This window comes from Epinephelus lanceolatus, chromosome 6, assembly GCF_041903045.1.
Source record: "Epinephelus lanceolatus isolate andai-2023 chromosome 6, ASM4190304v1, whole genome shotgun sequence".
Classification (NCBI taxonomy): Eukaryota; Metazoa; Chordata; class Actinopteri; order Perciformes; family Serranidae; genus Epinephelus; species Epinephelus lanceolatus.
In genome coordinates, this window is record NC_135739.1 from 33,232,215 (window position 1) to 33,253,498 (window position 21,284).

General features: G+C 39.1%; 1 protein-coding gene across 1 annotated transcript in view; it reads left to right on the plus strand.

The window, feature by feature from the left end:
* Positions 1–21,284, plus strand: part of LOC117254452 (contactin-associated protein-like 4) — a 165,429-nt gene that overhangs the window by 105,760 nt on the left and 38,385 nt on the right. The window contains exons 11-16 of the mRNA XM_033622768.2: positions 523–629; positions 8,582–8,701; positions 9,581–9,781; positions 10,838–11,000; positions 14,878–15,005; positions 15,654–15,824. Coding sequence (XP_033478659.1) covers positions 523–629; positions 8,582–8,701; positions 9,581–9,781; positions 10,838–11,000; positions 14,878–15,005; positions 15,654–15,824 — 890 coding nt within the window. The remainder of the gene's footprint in view (positions 1–522; positions 630–8,581; positions 8,702–9,580; positions 9,782–10,837; positions 11,001–14,877; positions 15,006–15,653; positions 15,825–21,284) is intronic.

The window sequence follows — 21,284 nt, forward strand, 5'->3', positions numbered from 1 at the left end:
TGGATTCAACTTCATGTTTTTTGTTTTTTTTATCAGACGCTGTTCAGGAAACTCAGCAGATGGGAGACAAAGAAAAAAATATGGTTCCATGTCTTGAAAAACAGTTTTCTTTTATGAACCCAAAACATGTAAATAAATAATGAAATATTACTTGTACTTTGAAAGACAGGGTTGGGTAGGAGTGTAAGAATTTTGTCTCTGGCTGATGCAATGTTAGTTAACAATACTAACAAAGAAATGTCTCAACTTCAGTTTCCTTTCATATCGTGCACCTGCTTTCCACTTGACATGCAAATAAAGGCTTGTGAAGTTTTCATTTAAGAGATTGAAACTTTTTTTGTTTTGTTTTAAGTCTGCTTTTATTTAGGTCCCTCCCACGCATCTGCTCATCAGAACAGGTGTGCTGAAGGCCTGCTGTTCCTTTTCATACCGACATCCTTGAGAAACTTTTTAGAGAACTTTTTTTACGAATACTAAGGTTCCCCTTGTCTCTCTTTGTCTGTGTCTCTGTGTCTCTCTCAGGTGCTCCCCCAGTCACTGTGAACATGGAGGTAGATGTACTCAGTCATGGAGCACCTTTCACTGCAACTGCTCCAACAGCGGCTACAGAGGAGCCACCTGCCACAGCTGTAAGCACCCAGCAAAAGGGCATCCACAGGTCTTTGAAATGCTTGAAGCCTCAAACACAATAACGAAAATACGAGTTATTAAAGTGTTAAAATGTGGTCAGTACTTTTTAATGACCTTATTCCCTGTCATCATTATACCACAAGGACACGTTTTAGTCAAATTAAAGCACTGTGTGAATAGACATCAACAATATGCACATTCCCACTCCCGATATGTCAAATACGGCAGCTTGGTTGGTGGGCCTGTCCTTCCAACGATAAGGCTCTAGGTACCCCTCAATTTCTGCTCGTTGCTTTCAAGATAAAGTTCTGTGTTCACAAAAAAATGTAGGTTTTGGCACATTCTGTAGGTTTAGGTAAAAAACTACTTGGTTAGGTTTAGAGAAAAGATGGCTGGGGTTAAAATGAACATATTTGTTACAGAATTTTACATATGTAAGGAAGTTAATGAGAATGTCATGCGATGTACATTTCAGGTAACATTAAGTATGTTACATAATGAAAAGATAAAACCTAACGTTGACTTTTGGTTTCATACAAGACACAGACAGCGGTCTCCTGAGTGACAGTCCTGTGTCTATTTGACCAATCCACCACCCTCCTTCCTTTCCTTCCTACATGGACTTTCTTGTTCTTTGTACTACATTATTGCTGCAAATTGTTTGACATGGGAGTTAATGAAAAGTCTGGTGTGCAGGGGCGTAAATATAGACAGTGCAGGCAGTGTAATTGCAGTGGGGCCCCTGGGGTGGAGGGGCCCGTAGAGAGGGTGGGCCCTTGCAAGTTATTCAGATTGTCACCTTGGAAATATACCTGTGTTCATAGATTAATGATAAAAATATATTAATATATAATATATTAATATTAATAATTTAAAAATGGTGCCATTTGCTATATATGTCCTCAAAAAGACAAATCCATCTGTGTCATGGTTTTCTTTTTTCTTTTTCTTTTTCAAATAGTCAGTAGCTATCTAAAACAAATTATATGCTTTTTCAATATAAGTATAACATCTATTAATATACTTTCAAAACTATTTGATTAAATTATTAATTTCGTACTATCTTTAATATTTTTTGTCAGATATGCAATGGTGATTGCTGGGTGTGTTGATCCTGTCCGAAGTGAGGTCTCTATTTGTGTCAAGACAATACATGTGCAATAGCGTGCACTGGAGCCCATTGTAACTTCCTTATGCCACTGCTGGTGTGTCTCAAACAGATGCTTAAAGGGTGCCTTGTGCGTCAGAATCAGAACCCAAGGGCAACCGACCAAGCTGCAGCATTTGCCCTGAGGGGTGATAATGGCTATATAATGCCATAATATAAAGCCTATAATGGCTTTAGGTTTAATTATTCATATAACAAGGAAAAAGACTTGAAAAATAATGGAGAATTTATGTTCATAGATCTTGTATCTGTAACAACAAAGCAGAATTATGTTTATGCTGTGTGTCTTAACCTCAGTCTGTTGTGATTGTTAACATACAGTGCAAGCTCAGGGTAGTGAAATATTATTCCTTTCATTAGCCTGTGTTAGTTTTTTCTCATAATACAATACAGTTGAGAACATGTTTCACACAATGTCACTATTTGAAAGGGAGGAAAAGTTCTTGTCGTTTTGGTGTTTTTAGATAGCAAAATACAATAGTGTACACAAAAATAGAGCCGTCATCTTTCTCCCTGTTGTCTCTGAGTGCAACATCTGATATTCGGCTGAATACCAAATGTTGGAGAGGCATCTAACAAATTGTGAATGAAGCTGTCGTCGATTAATAGAAAATAGGATTAATTCAGTATTCCAGACATGTTCTCATTGCATCCGCTTTAATAACAGTGAGACCCCATGCCTCCTTACACTTAATTTCCTTTTGTATTTTTTTTTCCTGCTTCACTGTTTCAACACTTTAATTAGCCGTGTACAATCGGGAATAGGATAAACTGTCGGTGCTTTATTATTCTGAGTAAATTAGATTTCCATTAAATTTTAAAGTCTTAAAAGCTTTCATTATTTGCTTTGTGACACCTGCAGATGATCCACTATCTCATATCTTATTTATTCATTTTAAATGTGTGTGCACATTTGTGTGATGTGTATGTGTGTGCATCTGTGTGTGCCCAGCTTTAGCCCAGTGTAAAGTGATGTGACAGGCTGCTCTTCACTCAAGTCCCTCTGGACATGATAAGGCAGAGGTTCATGTTGAAATAAGTTCATTGAAATAAAGCAAATATAGGGATTTCTGATATTTGGGGACATGAAGATATGGAGGTAATCTCTGCTGTTTCTCAGAAAATTCTCAGAGGAAAACTTTTTGTTTTCCAGAACAAAGGTCTGATTTCAGGAAAGGATGACAATAAATGGTGTGCCTAAACTGATCAGTATTAAGATATGAATTTCTCTTCAACTGTAACTTCGGCATATTTTTATAAAATACACAAATACGTGATTAAGACAACTTAACTTTTCCTCTTTTCCTCTTGACTACATCAGATACTTTGAGTGCAATTCAAGTTAAACATGCATTAAGTACAAAATGAGGTTAATAAACAAACAAAAAAAACCATGATGGCTCTTTTCTCCAAACTCTACATTACCTGTAGGCCTGTGGAGACTTTTAGATAAGTTTGCACCAAATTTGATATGCTGCTTCTCAACAAATATAGCCTGCTTGATAATACATAATGCAGAAATAAAGTGTCATTGTATCCACTGAGAGGCAGCTGAAGAAAGAACAAAGGAATCATGTGCTAGATGAAAGCTACAATTTTCACCCACTTCAAACAGCACACATCAACCAGCACGTCGGAGCAAGTGGTGAACTTGCTCAGTATTTTCATTTTAGAGGTATGAGGTTTCGTGGCAGTTCATTTGAAAAGGTTATCATAAAATGACCCAAGTCACTTCAAACACTTACAGATCAACAGTTTTAGTAAACAAAAGTAATGACACACACACACACAGAAGCATAGACAGTAGACCAGCCCGTCCTCATTCTGAAGACACTGAATATATATATGCAGGCAGATTAATTAATGTTAATGTATTCATTAATTAAATGCAAACACATTAAAGCATGCTCAACATGTTTGAGAAGTGCTTGATGGCTGCCATCCCTAGAGCCATTAGACACCACTAGCAGTGGTGAGAGGGCATACTTGTGAGATGTCTTGAGCTATTTCTGTTTCACTGTAATTGCCATATAATGCTTGATGACCCATATTTTTTTATCGTGTTGTATCAATGTTGCAGAGAGCTGTGAATTTTAAGCTGATGGCCATTGTTAGTTAAGGGTTAACTAATTGACTGCTTCCAGACACAACAAAGCATAATTCAGTAAAGTCATATATCTTTTGTAGAAATGGCAACCTGATCGCCAGAATAACATTTTGGCATTGTATGTTTCTGCAAATTAAAGATATGTTAAATTTGTTTGTTTCATATGTAGTGGATATATTAAACTTTAGTTTCTTTACATTGACATTTTCAGTTGTTTGTTTCAAGGGTTCATTGCCATTTTGTTGCAGTGGCAACAACTTTGGTCCATGTTTATTTTCTGTCAGCTACTAAGAAATTGAATAAAGAAAGAATTGACATGATAGTGGCAGCATTCAAATTTTGTGTTGGAGCCAGAGTTTGATGTCGCTTCTTAATTAGTTAATGGGGCAGGCACGGCAAATCACACTATAACCCATCATATCTTCATTGTTTCAACTTTTACTGAAAAATCCTTCCACAAAATTAAAAAAACACACATTACATAATGTTGATTGATTCTTTTCATTGAAATATGCCCTTTGTTTTCCTTGTTATTGGTCTTAACTGATCATGACTCTTCCTAGCTTCATCTCAAGCCCCTATGGTCTAAGATAGCTAATGCTACCTGTTGTTAGCAGCAGGTAGCATTTTCAGGTGGGCTAATGTGAGGCAGCTCTATATTGTTTCCTACAATAATCAGGAGGTGCCACATTATTATAAATCTGGGCCTTTATCACTTACTGGTACTTCAAAGTTCGTTCATCACTGAATTAGGTTAGCATTTCGACTTCGTTTAGCTAACATTAGTCTGCAGACTACCTGCACTGATTTGAAGATAACACCAAAAAGAAATGACAGAAATAAACTCTGTGGAGGTGTAAAACATACAGACATGGAGCTGTGGTGTTGGTGAGTGACAGCAAATATCACAACCTCACTAGCTCAATCGTTGTTATGACTTTTGTGTGCAAGCTAATAATATAGGCTAACGTTAGATAGCTAACATTAGTGAGTGTAAATCACTGAGGCAAACTGCAAGGCACTGTAGGCTACGGTTAAGTCCCAGTCTGGTGGATATTTACCAAACTCTTGAGTCCAGACAGAATAATAGCCAGAGCCATTAATAAATTGATCTGGTTATAACTGCAGTCTGGTCAGTGATAACAAGTCGGACCTATGTCGGACTGGCCCCTTGTGGTCGAGTATAATGTTAAGTTATCTTTGTTGGACCAAACAGGGGCTTAAGACAGTTTGGAGACCAGAAAAAGGAAAATAAATGCATATATTTTGATAAAAAAACAAATGCCAGTGTTACTTATCTTGTGTTTTTTTAATGTTTACGGACGCATTTCCCCTTTAAAGGCAAAGCAACAAAGGTTTAATGGGTAATATTGTGATATGCCATGTCTGCTCCATTAACTTTAAAAGAACTGACACCAAAATCTGACTCCACCTTTCCTTCTTTTATAGTTTCCTTGTCAGCCACTTCATTAACAAACATTCGACCAGGAAATACAAATATAGAATCATCATGTTGTCAAGTTTTAGATGGTCTATAGGCCTACATGTTATCAGAACTTTTGTCACTTAAAATGTTAATACGATACTAATGAAATGTACAAATATAAGATTGATGGTTTGCAGAAACTTAAAAAGCCAACATTTTATTCTGGCCACTGGTCTGGAGATGGAGACAGACAATGTGCAAGAGAACAGTCTAAATCAAATGGCTACCATGGGTACACCCCAATTAGTTTTACTGTAGACCACCTTCGGGCACAGTGCTGTTCTCTCCAGTAGCCAGAAAGTCAAAAAACTAATTACACATAAAAGACTGTTTTCTGTACAAATCTGACATTAAATGCTTTGTTGCAAAAAGTTCTGTGGTAAGAGCCCTGAGGTTCCTTTATTGAACGTTGCTATGAGAGTTTTTAAAAGTGTGGGTTGAAAAACTTTCCTCACGGCTTATTATTTTTAGTCTCGAATGCAGCTATACTATAATGTCTGAAATATTTCTTTTTGTTCTAACCACTTCTAAATATTGCTATATAGGTCAGAACATTTGAACTAGAATGAAAGACTTCTTGTGAGGCTCAGAGCAAACCGCAAAATCATTTAACTCCCTCCCCAGCATTATCAGAAAAAAATGACAGAAAGGGAAAATAGAGAGGGGTAGAGAGATAGAAAGAAGAAACCAAAAAAAGAAATGAGGACTGGAAGAAGTCATATAGAGAGACAGATAAAGAGAGAGTGAGGATAGGAGCAAGACGAAGGTATACAGCAGATGAGCATGTCAGGGAAAGAGAGTGAGTCCTGAGGCAGACTGTTCTTTCTACATAAATGGATTTCAACTTAGAGACTGCCTACAGTATTTTAGGTGAGTCAAATTAGAAATTAAAGAGATTGTGGCTTTGATTACACTGCCAAGCATTGATTGAATCTTTCTACGCTCCGGTGGTGTGATCAGCTCTGGGCTGGATCAGGGCCAACTCAGGTTACCACACACGCACACATACACTGCTTACCCCTGTGTTTGATTGTTGTATTCGGGTCAAAACCTTTCTTGAGTTGTATCAGGGAACGATCTTGAAAAGTCTTTGACTGACGTGATACAATGTGGCAAACTTTCTTCCATTGTTCCTGTGACTTCTTTACATGCTCTATATTGTAGAGAGTGTGTGTGTTAGTCTTTGTGTACAAACATTATTTATGTAACCAGAGGGCTTTATATAATTTTTTTTCACCTATTTCAGTTCCATAATTGCTAGTTTTTTGTTGTTACATAGCTTTTTAATTACTTGATGCCTTTTTTAAAGAATTGTTAATTTTATTGGCCTCCACTGCTCTTTTTTGTTTTTTTTTAATTCAGCACTAATGCACTAATAGGGTTGGGGAGGTGTTTTCCTCTGGAGCAATTCAAACCTGCAGGGCATTCAATACAAGACAAAGAGTTATCAAGCAGACATGGTCAGTGTTAGGCATGGTTTTGACTTGATTTTGACAGTTCTGGTTCATATTTTCTTCATCAATTTTAGTTTATATCAAAATCTAGTGATGATTCTCTGTGTACTACTTAAAGGGACAGTTCACGCCTAAATCAAAAATACGTGTAGTGCTATTCAACAATCTAGATTGTTTTGATGTAAGTTGCGGAGTGTTTAGAACCTTGTATCACCACACAGAAAGAAGCGGGAATACTACTGCTAGCTCACCTGCACACTGATATGGTTGGTGGGTGTAGTTCAATAGAAAGAAAATAGTTCCTACATGAAACTGCTCACAACAAGGATCATGGATTACTTTGAGTAATCGGGTCTTGATTTCTGGAAAGAAACATTGCTGCTGAGTCTTTCAAAAGGTACCATCTAGGTCCATTATATTCAAGATAATAATAATAATAATAATAATGAACTTTATTTCTAAATTCATTTCATTCATTTTCTGTAAACGCTTATCCTGTTGAGCATGCCTATTCCAGCTGACATTGGGTGAGAGGCGGGGTACACCCTGGACAGGTCGCTGATTATCACAGGGCTGACATATAGAGACAGACAACCATTCACACTCACATTCACACCTACGGACAATTTAGTCACCAATTAACCTGCATGTCTTTAGACTGTGGGAGGAAGCCGGAGTACCTGGAAAAAAACCCATGTTGACACGGGGAGAACATGCAAAGAAAAGCAAAGAAAAATCAAACAATTAAAACAATTTAAAAAGTAGAACTATAGAATACCCAGTGACAATATAAGGTAAAAACAATAACAAAATTCAAATATGATGTGTTGAAAGAAAAAGTCTGCTAAAATTATACATTTACAGCCAATATCTGCAACTCACACCAAACAATCTAGACCATTAAAAGCACTACAGGCAAGAGGGAAAATACAGTTTTGATTTTGGGGTGAACTGTCCCTTTAAGTCAGAAAAAAGTAAACATCTTGAATGTTGAAAGCAAAGTCATTTTTATTTTTGAAAAATTTTGGTGAGAAGACAACAACAAAAATGGATACTGTTTTGAAAAATGTTATTATCTAGTGATCGGGTAAAAGTTGGATGTTCACTGACTGTATACTTGCTTAACAACTTGAGTGGTACAAGACATTACCATCATTATTCAGCCAATTTTCATATCAGACAGATTGCTCTTCTGTTGGCTTGGCCACATCTCCGACACATACGAAGCATAGTAGTTGTTCAGGCTGAGCACTGAAGTAGCACTCACGTTCCTTGATTGCTGTCAGCTGTCACAATACTTATTGATGTGTCATCTGTTCAGCTACCAGCTGGCTGGAAACATTCAATCATATTCAAACAAGTGTTTTATAAACTCTCAGCTTTCACCATCACTCTGCTGATTGTCTGATGCCAACACTCCCTCCTACACTAGCCCAACTTCCCCATATGTCACATCTTGGGGGTAGTTCTCCAAGCAGACTTCTTATTGCCACGCGGACTCTTTGAGAGCTCCCTTGAAAAGCAGAGCCTTTTCTGCCAAATCTAATTGTATAACCATTTGCAGTAAACTATCAATTTCTCTGTCTGTGGCTGAAATGGAGCCAGCAATGTAGACGGAAGTGTAGTAGTCCCAAACTTTGCTTTTAGGAAATGATAGGGGCAATGTTTCCTCACAAATTGGATTGTAAGAACATGTTATTATTGTCAATACCCTTTTATTGCATTTTCTTTCACAGCGAGATACGAACAGTCATGTGAGGCGTACAAACACAAGGGCAACACATCAGGACATTATCACATAGATGTGGACGGCAGTGGACCGATTAAACCCCAGCTCATCTACTGTAACATGACAGGTAATGCACAAGGACACACATCTTCACCCACGGGTACACTGTGGTCATAAAGGGATGGATACGGTCAGCAACAATACTCAGGTAGGCCATGAAGTTAAAATGATGCTCAGTTGGTACTAAGGGGCCCAAAGTGTGCCGAGATAATATCCCCCACACCATTACACCACTACCAGCCTGAACTGTTCATACAAGGCAGGATGGATCCATGCTTTCAAGTTGTTTACACCAAATTCTGACCCTACCATCTGAATGTTGCAGCAGAAATCGAGACTCATCAGACCAGGCAACGTTTTTCCAATCTTCTGTTGTGCAACTTTGGTGAGCCTGTGTGAATTGTAGTCTCGGTTTCCTGTTGTTAGTTGACAGGGCTGGCACCCGGTGTGGTCTTTTGCTGCTGTAGCCCATCTGCTTCAAGGTTCTACGTGTTGTTGGTTCAGAGATGGTCTTCTGCAGATCTTGGTTGTAACGAGTGGTTATTTGAGTTACTGTTGCCTTTCTATTATTTTGAACCAGACTGGCCATTCTTCTCTGACCTCTGGCATCAACAAGGCATTCTCACCCAGAGATCTGGGGAGATGTTTTCTCTTTTTCAGACCATCCTTTGTAAACCCTAGAGATGGTTGTGTGTGAAAATCCCAGTAGATCAGCAGTTTCTGAAATACTCAGACCAGCACTTCTGGCACCAACAACCATGCCATGTTCAAAGTCACCTAAATCACCTTTCTTCCCCATTCTGATGCTCGGTCTGAAATTCAGCAGGTCGTCTTGACTATGTCTACCTGCCTAAATGCATTGAGTTGCTGCCATGTGATTGGCTGATTAGCTATTTATGTTAGTGAGCAGTTGAACAACACTCTCCTCTTGCTGTCTCTCCACCAGAGGACACGGCATGGATGGTGATCCAGCACAATAACACAGAACTGACCAGAGTTCATTTGTCCCCTGAGAGAAACCAACATTCAACCCACTTTGACTATGCCTCTGAAGAGGAGCAGTTGGCAGCCATCATCAGCCAATCAGAGCACTGTGAGCAGGAACTGTCCTACCACTGCAGGATGTCCCGCCTCCTCAACACACCAGGTTAAGACTTAATCTCACTGATGTTTTCTGTTGTATTTTCTTGAGATGGGAATGCGATATATGTAAGTGTCATAATTGTGTTGAAGCTCTCTGAGTGTGCTTGTGTGTTTGAGATGGATGATGGTGTGGTGAAGTACAGACACCAGGCAAAAAGCTCTTTGCAAGGCAAGCTTTTCTGCATTTGAGGGATCTATATCTGGAACAAGAAAGGAGTGGTGTGAATTGCTGATTTAGTTTAATTTAATAGCTAATTAAAACATCAATTACATTTCTGTTGTGCATTTTCTCCTCCTTACTCCGCTGCACGACTTGTTTTTTTTTTTTCAAGTAAATCATCATTTGCTTTAGTTTCTGGGCTCTTTTTCTTATTCTCTCTTTCAAAGAAGAAAAAAAGACTCAAATGCACACGAAATTGTGTTTACAATTGACAGGTTCACTTAAAAGCTGAATTTTTACCACTGTGCTGGTTTTCTAAATGTTAACATCTTCTTACCTTTAGTCGTGTAAAAGTCAAAGTTAAGTACTACACCGAAGAAAGAAGTGCATCTTGTAAAAATACTTGTGAGGGAGAGATATTTTTCATCAAGTAGCTGCTGATTTTCTGTATAATTTTAGCAGGGAAAATAGCAGTGATGGACTATCAAGGTCGAGTAGTAAGGCTGTCAGAGTTCAGTAAAGAGCAGGGACAGAAAGGTGGTGGTTTCTGTTGAAATCCTGAAGAGATGGGTGCTGGAAGACACTCAGATGGAGAAAGACAGAAAGATATTCCTCAGTCCAATTTGATATTCAAGGCAAGTTCTGACTTAAACAAATATATCTACAGAATGTGTTGTGATGAAAACATCGATGAGTGACAATTCTCTGCTAAAAACGTTTTCCATTTTGTCAGTTACTGTAGGATTCATCATCTCACATTTTGTTCAGTGATGTGAAAATGATCTCTGTTTTGCAGTATAACTTTCCCCACTTTCCCCTGAAGCAAAGAAAGAAAGGATTTGTCTTTTATGGTGTGTGTGTGTGTGTGTGTGTGTGTGTGTGTGTGTGTGTGTGTTTCAGAGGGTGCTCCATTCAGCTGGTGGGTGGGAGGTCCAGCTCCAGGTCAGATTCAGACACACTGGGGCGGAGCTCTGCCGGGCAGCCGACAGTGTGCCTGTGGTCTGCAGGACAACTGTCTGGATTCAAGTCACTACTGCAACTGTGACGCTGACTACGACATATGGTACTGTACTTTATTATGTCCCTGTGTCTTTGGTTTCAAATCCATTACATAATAACTGTTCTGAAGAAAGAGTTATGAAGTTTTCCAGAACCATTCCAATGGACATAACTTTTCTAGGATGTCTAGATCAGTGGTTTCCAACTGGTCCCGCAATGGGGTCCAGATTTCTTCTTAGTCATTAGAAGTGTTTGGCAAGTTACTCTCAAAATATAATTTATTACATATTACTAGTTACCTTAATTTAAAAGAAATAAGTATATTACTATATTACTCTCTCTGTAGAGTAATAAGCATTATTTTCACCAAAATGACCTCAAAAGAACTACCAGGCATTTTAAATGGATGAGGGTTGTGTTGTATCACAGCAAGTAATCATAGCACAGAACCTCCATTTTATTACAGTTCATTTCAGGTCTGACCCGTCCATGCATTCCCATACAGCGGTCACCATTTTGTAATAAAATCCTGTGTTTATATCAATAGTAGCGTGATAAAACCATGAAATAGCCTAGTCCTTTTAAAATAAATGAAAAGCCTTGGACACAGGGAGGGTCAGACAGAGGATCAAAGTGTAATGATTATGAGATATGGATCAGTATTTATGGGCCTATGACATGAAGCACAATAAACAAATATTGAGGTTAGCACAACAAACGGAATGGCGTGCGTGTAAATCACCATGACGAGCGCAAATTGATACACCAGAGCTGGAGGACCCACCTGCCGGTTCCTGGTGTGCTGGTCGGCTACAGCAGCACAAGAAAGAGAATTATGCATAGGAACGGGACAGTGTGTCGGCGTTGCTCTGCAATTGTAGGGCTATAAATGGAAACATCCAACATATTCTAACATCACTTATGTCTATCACCGGGATGAGGGAAAAACAAACCGGCGGCCATATCTTTATCCTTGCTGTTTTCAGGCAGCCTTAGGATGTAAAAGCAGAACAGGATACAGTGTAGGTATATGAATGGAAACACACTGGACATGATAACACACATGATCACTGGCACCCCTCTGTAAGATAGTGAATAATGAATAACATGGCAACACACAGAAACCTTCAGGGAATGTTTTTTTTCTGTTGGCACACTGGCGGAAGCAGAGCAGTGTAGATCAGTGTGGATAAATGAAAAATGAAAACAGTAAACAGTTTATTTTGGGTGAGAACACGTTACATGACATTGTACATGTAATGATATTACCTGAAATCCTGTTGGTAATGCATTAAATTTCTTTGTTACTGCTGAAAAGTAATATATTACTGTAATGCAGTACCCCCAACACTGGTCATTAGTTCAAGGTCCACACTGTTTAATCTATCATACTTGCATTTGGCCATGTTGTTTAGGTAGTTTGCTGTCTCTATTAAGTAGCTCTCTGTTAGTCACTTACTCTACAGCAGGAAACTGCACTTCAAAATAAAAGCTCTGTGTCAAAAATTTGCCATACTTCAAAATAAAGTGTGTTTTTTACAAACTTGACACATTCCTGAGTCACTTGCGGCCTATTCAAAATGGACCTGCAACCTTCTAATGCTAATTGCATTGATTATGTACACAGAATATTAATCTCTGGAGGTTTTTAACATACTTTTTTCCTGAGATACTTCAGAAATTGAGGACTTTTGAGTCGTGATGACCAATATAATACAAATATATATACTATGTGTTTAATGCTATGTGTGTTTTTTTTTGTTTTTTGTTTTTTAACATCTGTCAGGACCATTTATTGTAATTTTTACTTTTGTTTTTGCTAATTATTAATTAGTGTGTTTGGAGTGTTTTGTGTGTGTTTGCAAGATGATAGGATTCTGAATCCAGAATCACCAAAACCCTGGTCACTCTATGTCTCAAAAGTAAACGGATAAATATCTCAACAACTAGTAAATGGATTGGCATGTAACTTGGTACAGACATTCATGTTCCCCAGAGGATGAATTATAATGACATTGGAGATTCTGACTTTTTGTGTAGCTCCATCATCAGGTCCAAATTCTAATATGTCTGGTACTTTGGTTTAGACCAAATACAGTGCAAAACAAATGACATTCCTTTGACTGTACTTGGTGTTTGGTACTAATTGGCAAACGCATGCTAACACGCTAAATTACTGTAAGATGGTGAATACGGTAACCATTATACCTATTGAGTGTAGGATGAGACATCCAGGACAAATCCCGAGATATTTAAGCATCCTTCTCTATGTTTTATCCAATCCTGTATTCAAATCCTTTTATCCATGCTGTAAGCAATTTCTGTATTTAGGTCACCTTCCCCAATCCTGTGACCAATTCTGCAGTTAGACCCATTTGCTTATAGTGTAACCAATACTGCTACTGTCTGCATAGCCAAAGGTCCTTCTTTCTATTATCTCACTGCCTAAATCTGTGCAACTCCTACTTTATTTTTATAGACTTTCTTCTGCCGTCAATATCTCATCACATTCACTGGCACTGTGTGTGCCCACATTCCACTGCAATAAGGCTGAGTGCTGGAATCTGAAACACCACAGAGCTCAGAGAGCGAATGGTAGTGGTGAATGTGCAGATGAATCACTCGGCCTACGTACTTTAGGAAAACGGTTCCACGCAACGTCAGCTGTTGTGTCGGCTGAAATGCTTGTCTTCATTTGAACATCTACCTGTAAACCTCCCAGAACAAATGAACACCGTCTAATGAGCGAGTATTAAAACATGTCCCACTTTCTCTAACACTGTTTAGTCTGAGTTGAGGTGGGCACAAGTTTTACACTGCATGAACACTCAACTTTCTAATGCTGCTATCTTCTTCATGTCCTTCTCCTCCTCCTTTTCTTCATCTTCTTTTCTACATTCTTCTCTCTTTTCTTCATTTTCTAATGAACCATCTCTTCTTCTTCTACTCCTCTGCTGCCTTCTTCTTCTTCAACCTTGTTCTTCTCTCTCCTCTTTCATGTTTGATTCTTTTTTCTATTATTTACATTTCCTCTTTTTCCTTCTTTTGTGCTACTTCCATCTCCTCCTCCTAATCATCATCGTTTCATCTTTCTTCTTCTCTTTCTCCTTCTTCCTTCCCTTCTTCTTCTCCTTCGCCTCCTTGTCATCTCCTTCCTCCTCACACTTCCTTTTGTCTTTTTCCCTCGCCACCACCTCCTGCTTTTCCCCTTTTGTCCTGCTCCTCCTCTTCCACTTCCACTACTGTCATCTTCATCTCTAATACACTTTTTTACACTAACACTCCTTTTTTCCTTTGCTCCTCTCTGTTTTCCTTTTCTATTTTCTTTTTTATCCTCTCCTTCTTCCTCCCATCCCCCTTCTTCTTCTTCCTCTTTCATCGGCTTCCTCATCATCTTTCCCCTTCTCCTTCGTCTTCTCCTTCTTATCTTTCTCCACTTCCTCCTTCACCTTCTTTTTCTTCCTCTTGTCTTTCTCCTCACTTTCTGCCTCTTCCTCTTCTTTCTACTTTTCCCGTCTCCTTCTTCTATGTCTTCTTCCTCTTGCATTTCCCTCCTCCTTCACCTCCTCCTTCTTCCTCTTGTCTTTCTCCTCACTTCCTGCCTCTTCCTCTTCTTTCTACTTCTCCTACGGCTCCTTCTATGTCTTCTTCCTCTTGTCTTTCTTCTTCTCCCCTCCTGCTTCTTTATCATCTTTCACTCCTCCTCCTCCTTCTTCCTCCATCTCACTTTCTGCGTCTTCCTCTTCTTTCTGCTGTGTATTCTTCCTCTTGTCTTTCCTCTTCTCTCCTCCTTCTTCTTTATCATCTTTCTTCTCCTTCTGGTCTTCCTGCTCCTCCTCCTTATTCCTCCTCTTGTTTTTCTCCTTCTTTTTAACCTCTTCCACCTCCTTCTTCATCCCCCTTTTCTCCTCCTCCTTCCTCTCATCCTCTTCATCACACAGGGCTAATGACTCGGGCCTGCTCACCCATAAGGAGACTCTCCCAGTCAGGTCTCTGGTGCTGGGTGACATCCAGCGGCTGGGGTCAGAGGCTGCTTACAGGGTGGGACCCCTCCGTTGTCATGGAGACAGTAAGCCAGTTTTAATTGCTGATTATTGCATTATTATTTGCTGGGTTCAGTGTTGACACTTCTGTTTTCCTCCACATGTAGCCTATTGTTGACTCTTTCGTTATTTCTTTAACAGTGTTTTGATTTGATATTATTAAAAGGCTTCATTCAGCTTTAGCGTGAACTGAACTAAAGCTATTCATGTATCTAATCTTCCCCCTGCCATTTAGTTTCTTAATGGAAAAATAGGCTGCGGCCAATTACACCAGCTAATTAACAGACCAGCAGCTAAAATATGACTCCCTTTGTGCTCTTTAATAACAACTACTAATGAAAAGCTTTATAATAAACTAGTCTGAGTGATATATTTTACCTTGTTTTAATTGCTTCTAATTTCAGCCTTCAGCTTAATGAGTAAATAAATGAATAAATAAATGCCAAGCGAGATAAATCAGCATAAATGAGATAGCATAGCTGGAGTTATGCCTTTGTTCTCAGCTATTTAGCTGAGCAGTTGGTGCATTTGTTTACAACACGATTTTCATTATACAGCCGTCATAATGAGATTCCTTTTAATAAGCGTTGTTTCAGAGTGATATATCCACTTTAAAAAAAATGATTTGCATCAGTAAGCATATAAAGCATTTGAGCACTTGGTTTGTCTCTTAGAGAACTTCTGGAATGCTGCGTTTTTTGACAAGGAGACATCGTACCTTCACTTTCCCACCTTCCATGGAGAGCTGAATGCAGACATCTCCTTCCTGTTTAAAACGACGTCCTCCTCTGGGGTCTTCTTGGAAAACCTTGGCATCAAAGACTTCATCCGGATTGAACTCAGCTGTAAGTGAGAGCTCAACAATGTTCTGCCTCATTATCATATACATGTTCCTGGGTTTTGTTCCCAAGAAACTGGATGGCATCAACCAAAAACAACATGATGATGTTAAAGTCCCCCCTTCACCCAAAAATGTGTTTTCCTTATTGTGACTTCACAAAGTTTGACAATAGAGGAATGTTTTTAACATTCATCTACTGAAAGGGGAAAATTTGTCCCTCTCAAAACTGTTTTTAAGACGTGCACATATTGGCATGAACTGGTGACATCACATCGAGTGTAGAAGCCATTCATGGTCCAATATGCGACTTACAGTGTTATGTGGAAACACTGAGGACGCTGAAGTTTTTTCTTTATGCATAGATTCTGAATATGTCAATGAGGGAGAGGGGTACATGTAATTTGAAGACTTTTCAACTATTTGATTTTTTTTTTTTTTTTTTTTGTGTAGAAAAAATACACCAATCAGCCAAAACATTAAAACCACTGGTGGGTGAAGTGAATAACATTGATCATCTTATTACAATGCAATATTCCATTGGGAAACCCTGGGTCTTGGCATTCATGTAAATGCTACCTGATGCGCTCCAACCACCTGTTGAAGACCAAGTAAACCCCCTTATGGCAACAGCACTTGTCAATGGCAGCCCCCCCCCCCCAGCAGGACAATGCACCATGCCACACCTCAAAAGCTGCTCAGGAATGACCCGAGGATTGTGACAAAGAGGTCAAGGTGTTGACCTGGTGTCCAAATACCCTAGATCCAAACTGATCGAACATTTGAGGGATGTGCTGGGACCCCAGAGGAACCCACCATTCAAGGTGGACGCTCCTTGGACCAGTCTTGGCTCTGACCTCTTATGGCATGAACACAGGACCTCTGGGGGATGTCCTGTAGTGTCCGGCACCAGGGCGTTAGCTTCACATCTTTGGAGTCCTGTGGGTTGTGAGGTGGGGTACCAGCATGTCTCACAGATGTATGATCAGATGGGGATCTGGGGAATTTGGAGGCCGAGTTGGTGCCTTGAGCTCTTTGTCACGTTCTTTGGACTATTCCTGAGCATATTTGTGGTGTGGCATGGGCCAGTACTACTGTGGAGAGCCGCTGTCATAAGGGGGGTACCTGGTCTGCACTGGTGTTTAGGTGGTTGGAGCGTGTCTGGTGGTATCCACATGAATGTCAGAACCCAAGGTTTCCCAACAGAACCTTGCATTGTAACAAGATGATCAATGTTGTTTTAATGTTTTGGCTGATCGGTGTATATCAGACACAAACTACATATGTGTTTGGAGAGGATCATTAGTGTTTAAGTGACAAAGCTCTCTAGCGGCTGTGGGGGTTTTGTCCATAAAAAGCAAAGGAGGAAATAGTGTCAGGATGGATGGATCAACATGATGTGAACTTTGACATGAAAGAACGCAAGGGTGAACATCTGTCTTTTATTTGGTGGGACAGTCCTGAGATTGGAAAGTTCGTCCAGCAACATTACAAAAATCATAACAAATGTCCTGGATTTCAATGACCAGGCCTACTTTTTCATTTCTTTTTATGATAAAGATATTACATGTTAACTGTGTACTTCCATCATATTTGCCTAAATTATGGTTGCAAACATAAAAAAAAGTTTTTATTTTTTCCCCCAGAATCTATGATTGGTTTAAACAATTTCAATCAGCGCAGCCGTCATTTTTTTAATGTTCTAAAGCTTATTGGTAGAGTGTCAAATAGGAGTATTAGTCATAGCCTTCCAGTGTAGAGAAACAACTGTTGCCCCTGCCAGGACTTCTACACCCACATACTGAAGGAGAAGGCCCTGACTGAAGTTGCCCAAAGCAACAAAAAGTACAAGTATAAGAACCATTAATCTAGTAGGAACCTATTTAATATTTGGTTACCTAGTCTCTACTTTGGGAAAATGGGAAAATGACATCTTAAAATGTCCTTTTAACTAAAGTGTTTATTCTATTTATTTAGTTCTCTATACTTCATTAGAATCAAATGGATCCAGTGCCATTAAAATGATCATTTCATAAAGCCCATCGAGATTGAAAGCAGGTTAACATCCAACACTAGTGTAAACAGACTTTACATCTAATATAAAATCAATTATATAACCTATTAATAGTAATTTCTTACGTGTCCCACATTGTCCCGCAAATCATGTGTGCTGTGAAGAACAATAACGAGGTGATCGCCCTGTTCACTTCCTGTTTCCACTTAGAGTCCAAGTTGATTTGTTTTAATGATGACAGTGAAGGTCTGCTAACCTAAACAACATTTTAATTTTAACACAGATACAGTGATTCCCTAACTTTATCAAAGTAAACAAAGTACTTGAACCAAAACCATGATTTTTGCCATAAACCTAATCAAACATAGCTGTGTCAGATCAGAGATTTTTTTTCATTTGTAGCAATTTTGGAAAGCACTAAAAGATGTCCTTGCCAATATAGGCATCAGATCTGACTTTGCTTTTATGCGTTATTCTGTACGGCACAACATGCTTTTAGTTTCATACAAAACAGACCACATTGTTCAACAAGTGATGTGAGAGAACTAAAGCTTAATCTCTTTTAAATATTTCCCTTTTTTGCTTTCTGTCCCTCTCTCTGTCAAACACACACACACACACACACACACACACACACACACACACACAGCTAGGACAAATGGTAGCCCTCCTCCTTGGGGAAACCCCGGCATTGTTACAGTGAAGCGTGTCTCTTATCTCGCTACAGCACTATTACTGCTGTTATTATGACAGCTGGTGTTGAGATGACTCTGTATCATTATTACTGCTGTTAACATGACTGGAGCTGGGCCAGAGAGCTGCCCCTGAATTAAGTTATGCCAGGGGGAGTTTCTATCAAATAGTTCCACACTCCCACCGGTACAGCTTCCCCTCCGCTGTCATCATCATCCATGAAGGATGATGATATTGTGCTCATGCACAGATGTCACCTCTCTGCTAACTTCACCCCTAAATGTGGAGCGCAGGCATGCTGGCAGTGTTATGATGGATGAACAGACTCCATGTGGCCTTCAGGTCACCTCTCTTTATTATAGGTTAAGTTTTTAACCTAATAGAGCTGTGAAAATGCTGTGAAGATTAATGACTACAGCATGCCTACCTATATCAGGTTTGGATTTTCAGTCCCACTAGGATACTTAGAACACATAGCTTAACAAGGAAGGACACTGCATTGGATTTGTGTTCACTAGATGACATACAGAACATGTCCATATGTTTTCTTTCTATGTGATGCGTCAGCAAGATAGAGAAAGTTCCAGACATTCAAGTGAAATAAGGGAGAGTCACAACAACTGTAACAGTTTCCAGTTTTCACTCTTTTACTCACAGAGTCTTTTACTTACATGTAAGTGGATGCTGTGTGATGTAACAAATGAAGTGCATGTGTCTTAATTGTAACATTGTTACTTATGGCTGTAACACAGCTAAAAAAAAATGGCATTAAACAGTTGGTTTTCATGGCAAATCAACAATATTTAAGTGAAGCAACAGTTTGTACCCTGTTTTCATACCAAGCACGTGATCAGAACATAATAGTATTAATAAAAGGAGAGTTTGGTATTTCAGCTGTCACCTTCTTGGTTATTTGGAGCCAGAAGTAGCCATATTTAGACTAGAGGTTGGAGCTGTGGAGAATGCAGCCATGCCTCGCAGACAACATGTCACTTAATGTGGTCTGCACCTAATTGTGTGCAACTTTAAGCCTTAAAACAATGTTAAGGAGTTCTATAAAAGTTACCCCTGTACAGTTGTCATGAATGTTAAAATTAGTTATAGATACCAAAACTGTTATTTTGTACCAGGCTGTTAACATATTTGTTGTGCTGTGATGATGGGTATTTTAACATGGGGATCTATGGAGACTGACTCACCTCTGGAGCCAGCCTCAAGTGGCCATTCAAGGAACTGCAGTTTTTGGCACTTCTATGTTGACTTCATTTTTCAGAACTGGAGGTCACTGCTTGGCTTACAGTGACAATTCTAGTATGCTAGTGTTTAGCAGGTATGCTGTTGATGCTAATAACAACAGTTCTGCAGGTGTTTGGTCATAAACTACTGAACGAAAAAGTCTGGACTGATGATGGTGTCAGACAAAAAGTTAAGAGATGACCAGTGTTCACCAAAGTTGAAATATAGTTCATCCTGTTCATGTATGTACAAGATTTCATGACAATCCATGGAATAGTTGTTGAGAGATTTCACTCAAAACCACACGTCAACATGTTGGTGATACCAGAGGAAGAGAAAGGGCATCCCCAAACTCATTTCACAGCAATCTGTAGAATATTTGTTGAGATATTTCTGTCTGGATAAAGTGGTGGACTGACCGGCTGATACTGGCATCACTACAGAAATTCATTGGACAGTAAATGCTATAATTTTTCCATGAAACTAGATCCAAGTGAGATAATTAAACAAATTATATTCAGATCAGACATTGCTCCTCATTCAAAGAGAGACTACAAAATTTAAAAAACATCAGATGTGATTTTAAATGCTGCAAATAATAAAGATCCAATGTAAAAGGCAATTGAAGTAAAAGTTGCTTGATACCACACAACTGTATGATCTCTGACTGCTGCTGAGACTTGGTTTCAGCAGTGCTGGCACACACACACACACACTCTCACACACACAGCAACTAACAGATGTTAGTTTGTAGCTGCAGCCTTTCTTTCCTGCCTTGGGCTGATCTCTCAGATCTGTGTCCAGCTGTCAGTCCATCCTGCCAGCAGACAGGCGGGTGTGAGGAAGTCACTTCACACTTCTGCCAACATATGATGATGGAGGAACACGACTAACTAATGGGTTCATTGAAAGATGGCAAAGTCTGATGCCAAACTGATGGAAATGCATTTCCCATCAACACTGTGAAAGTCCCATGTTTTTTATCTAAGTCTGACACACTAAAATATGAAAACAAAATGAGATTCCTTGAAAGAAGAGAAGTATTCTTGTGGGTCTTTTTCTTACATTTGGTAGGATATTTAAACAAAAATAAAGAGAAGAACACACTCCGCCTACTCCACAAACATAGTTAACTGTCTAGGAAGAACTGACAGGACAGGGTCGTCATACTTCTGCCGTAGACTGTTCCTCATTGGTTGGATGGATTCCACACATTTTTCTTAGAACATCTGAAAAATGAGGTAACAGATACTGAAACTTACATATTTTCTTCCTTATCTTCTCCGTGCAAATTCATGTTTGTCATTTACGAATGGACGTTCAAGTAAATAAAATTTACTTAACATGCTAGAACTTGAAGTGACAACACACAGTGCCTTGATGGATTGTTCAAAGTGTGTTGCTCTCTCGGTAAAGATGGAGCCGTGATGTGTTTGGAAGTGACATAAAGGATTTGCAATGTCTCATTCATCAGAGGACACAATTATCTCAAAGTGTCAGGGAGGGTTTGTTAATCAGCCCGTT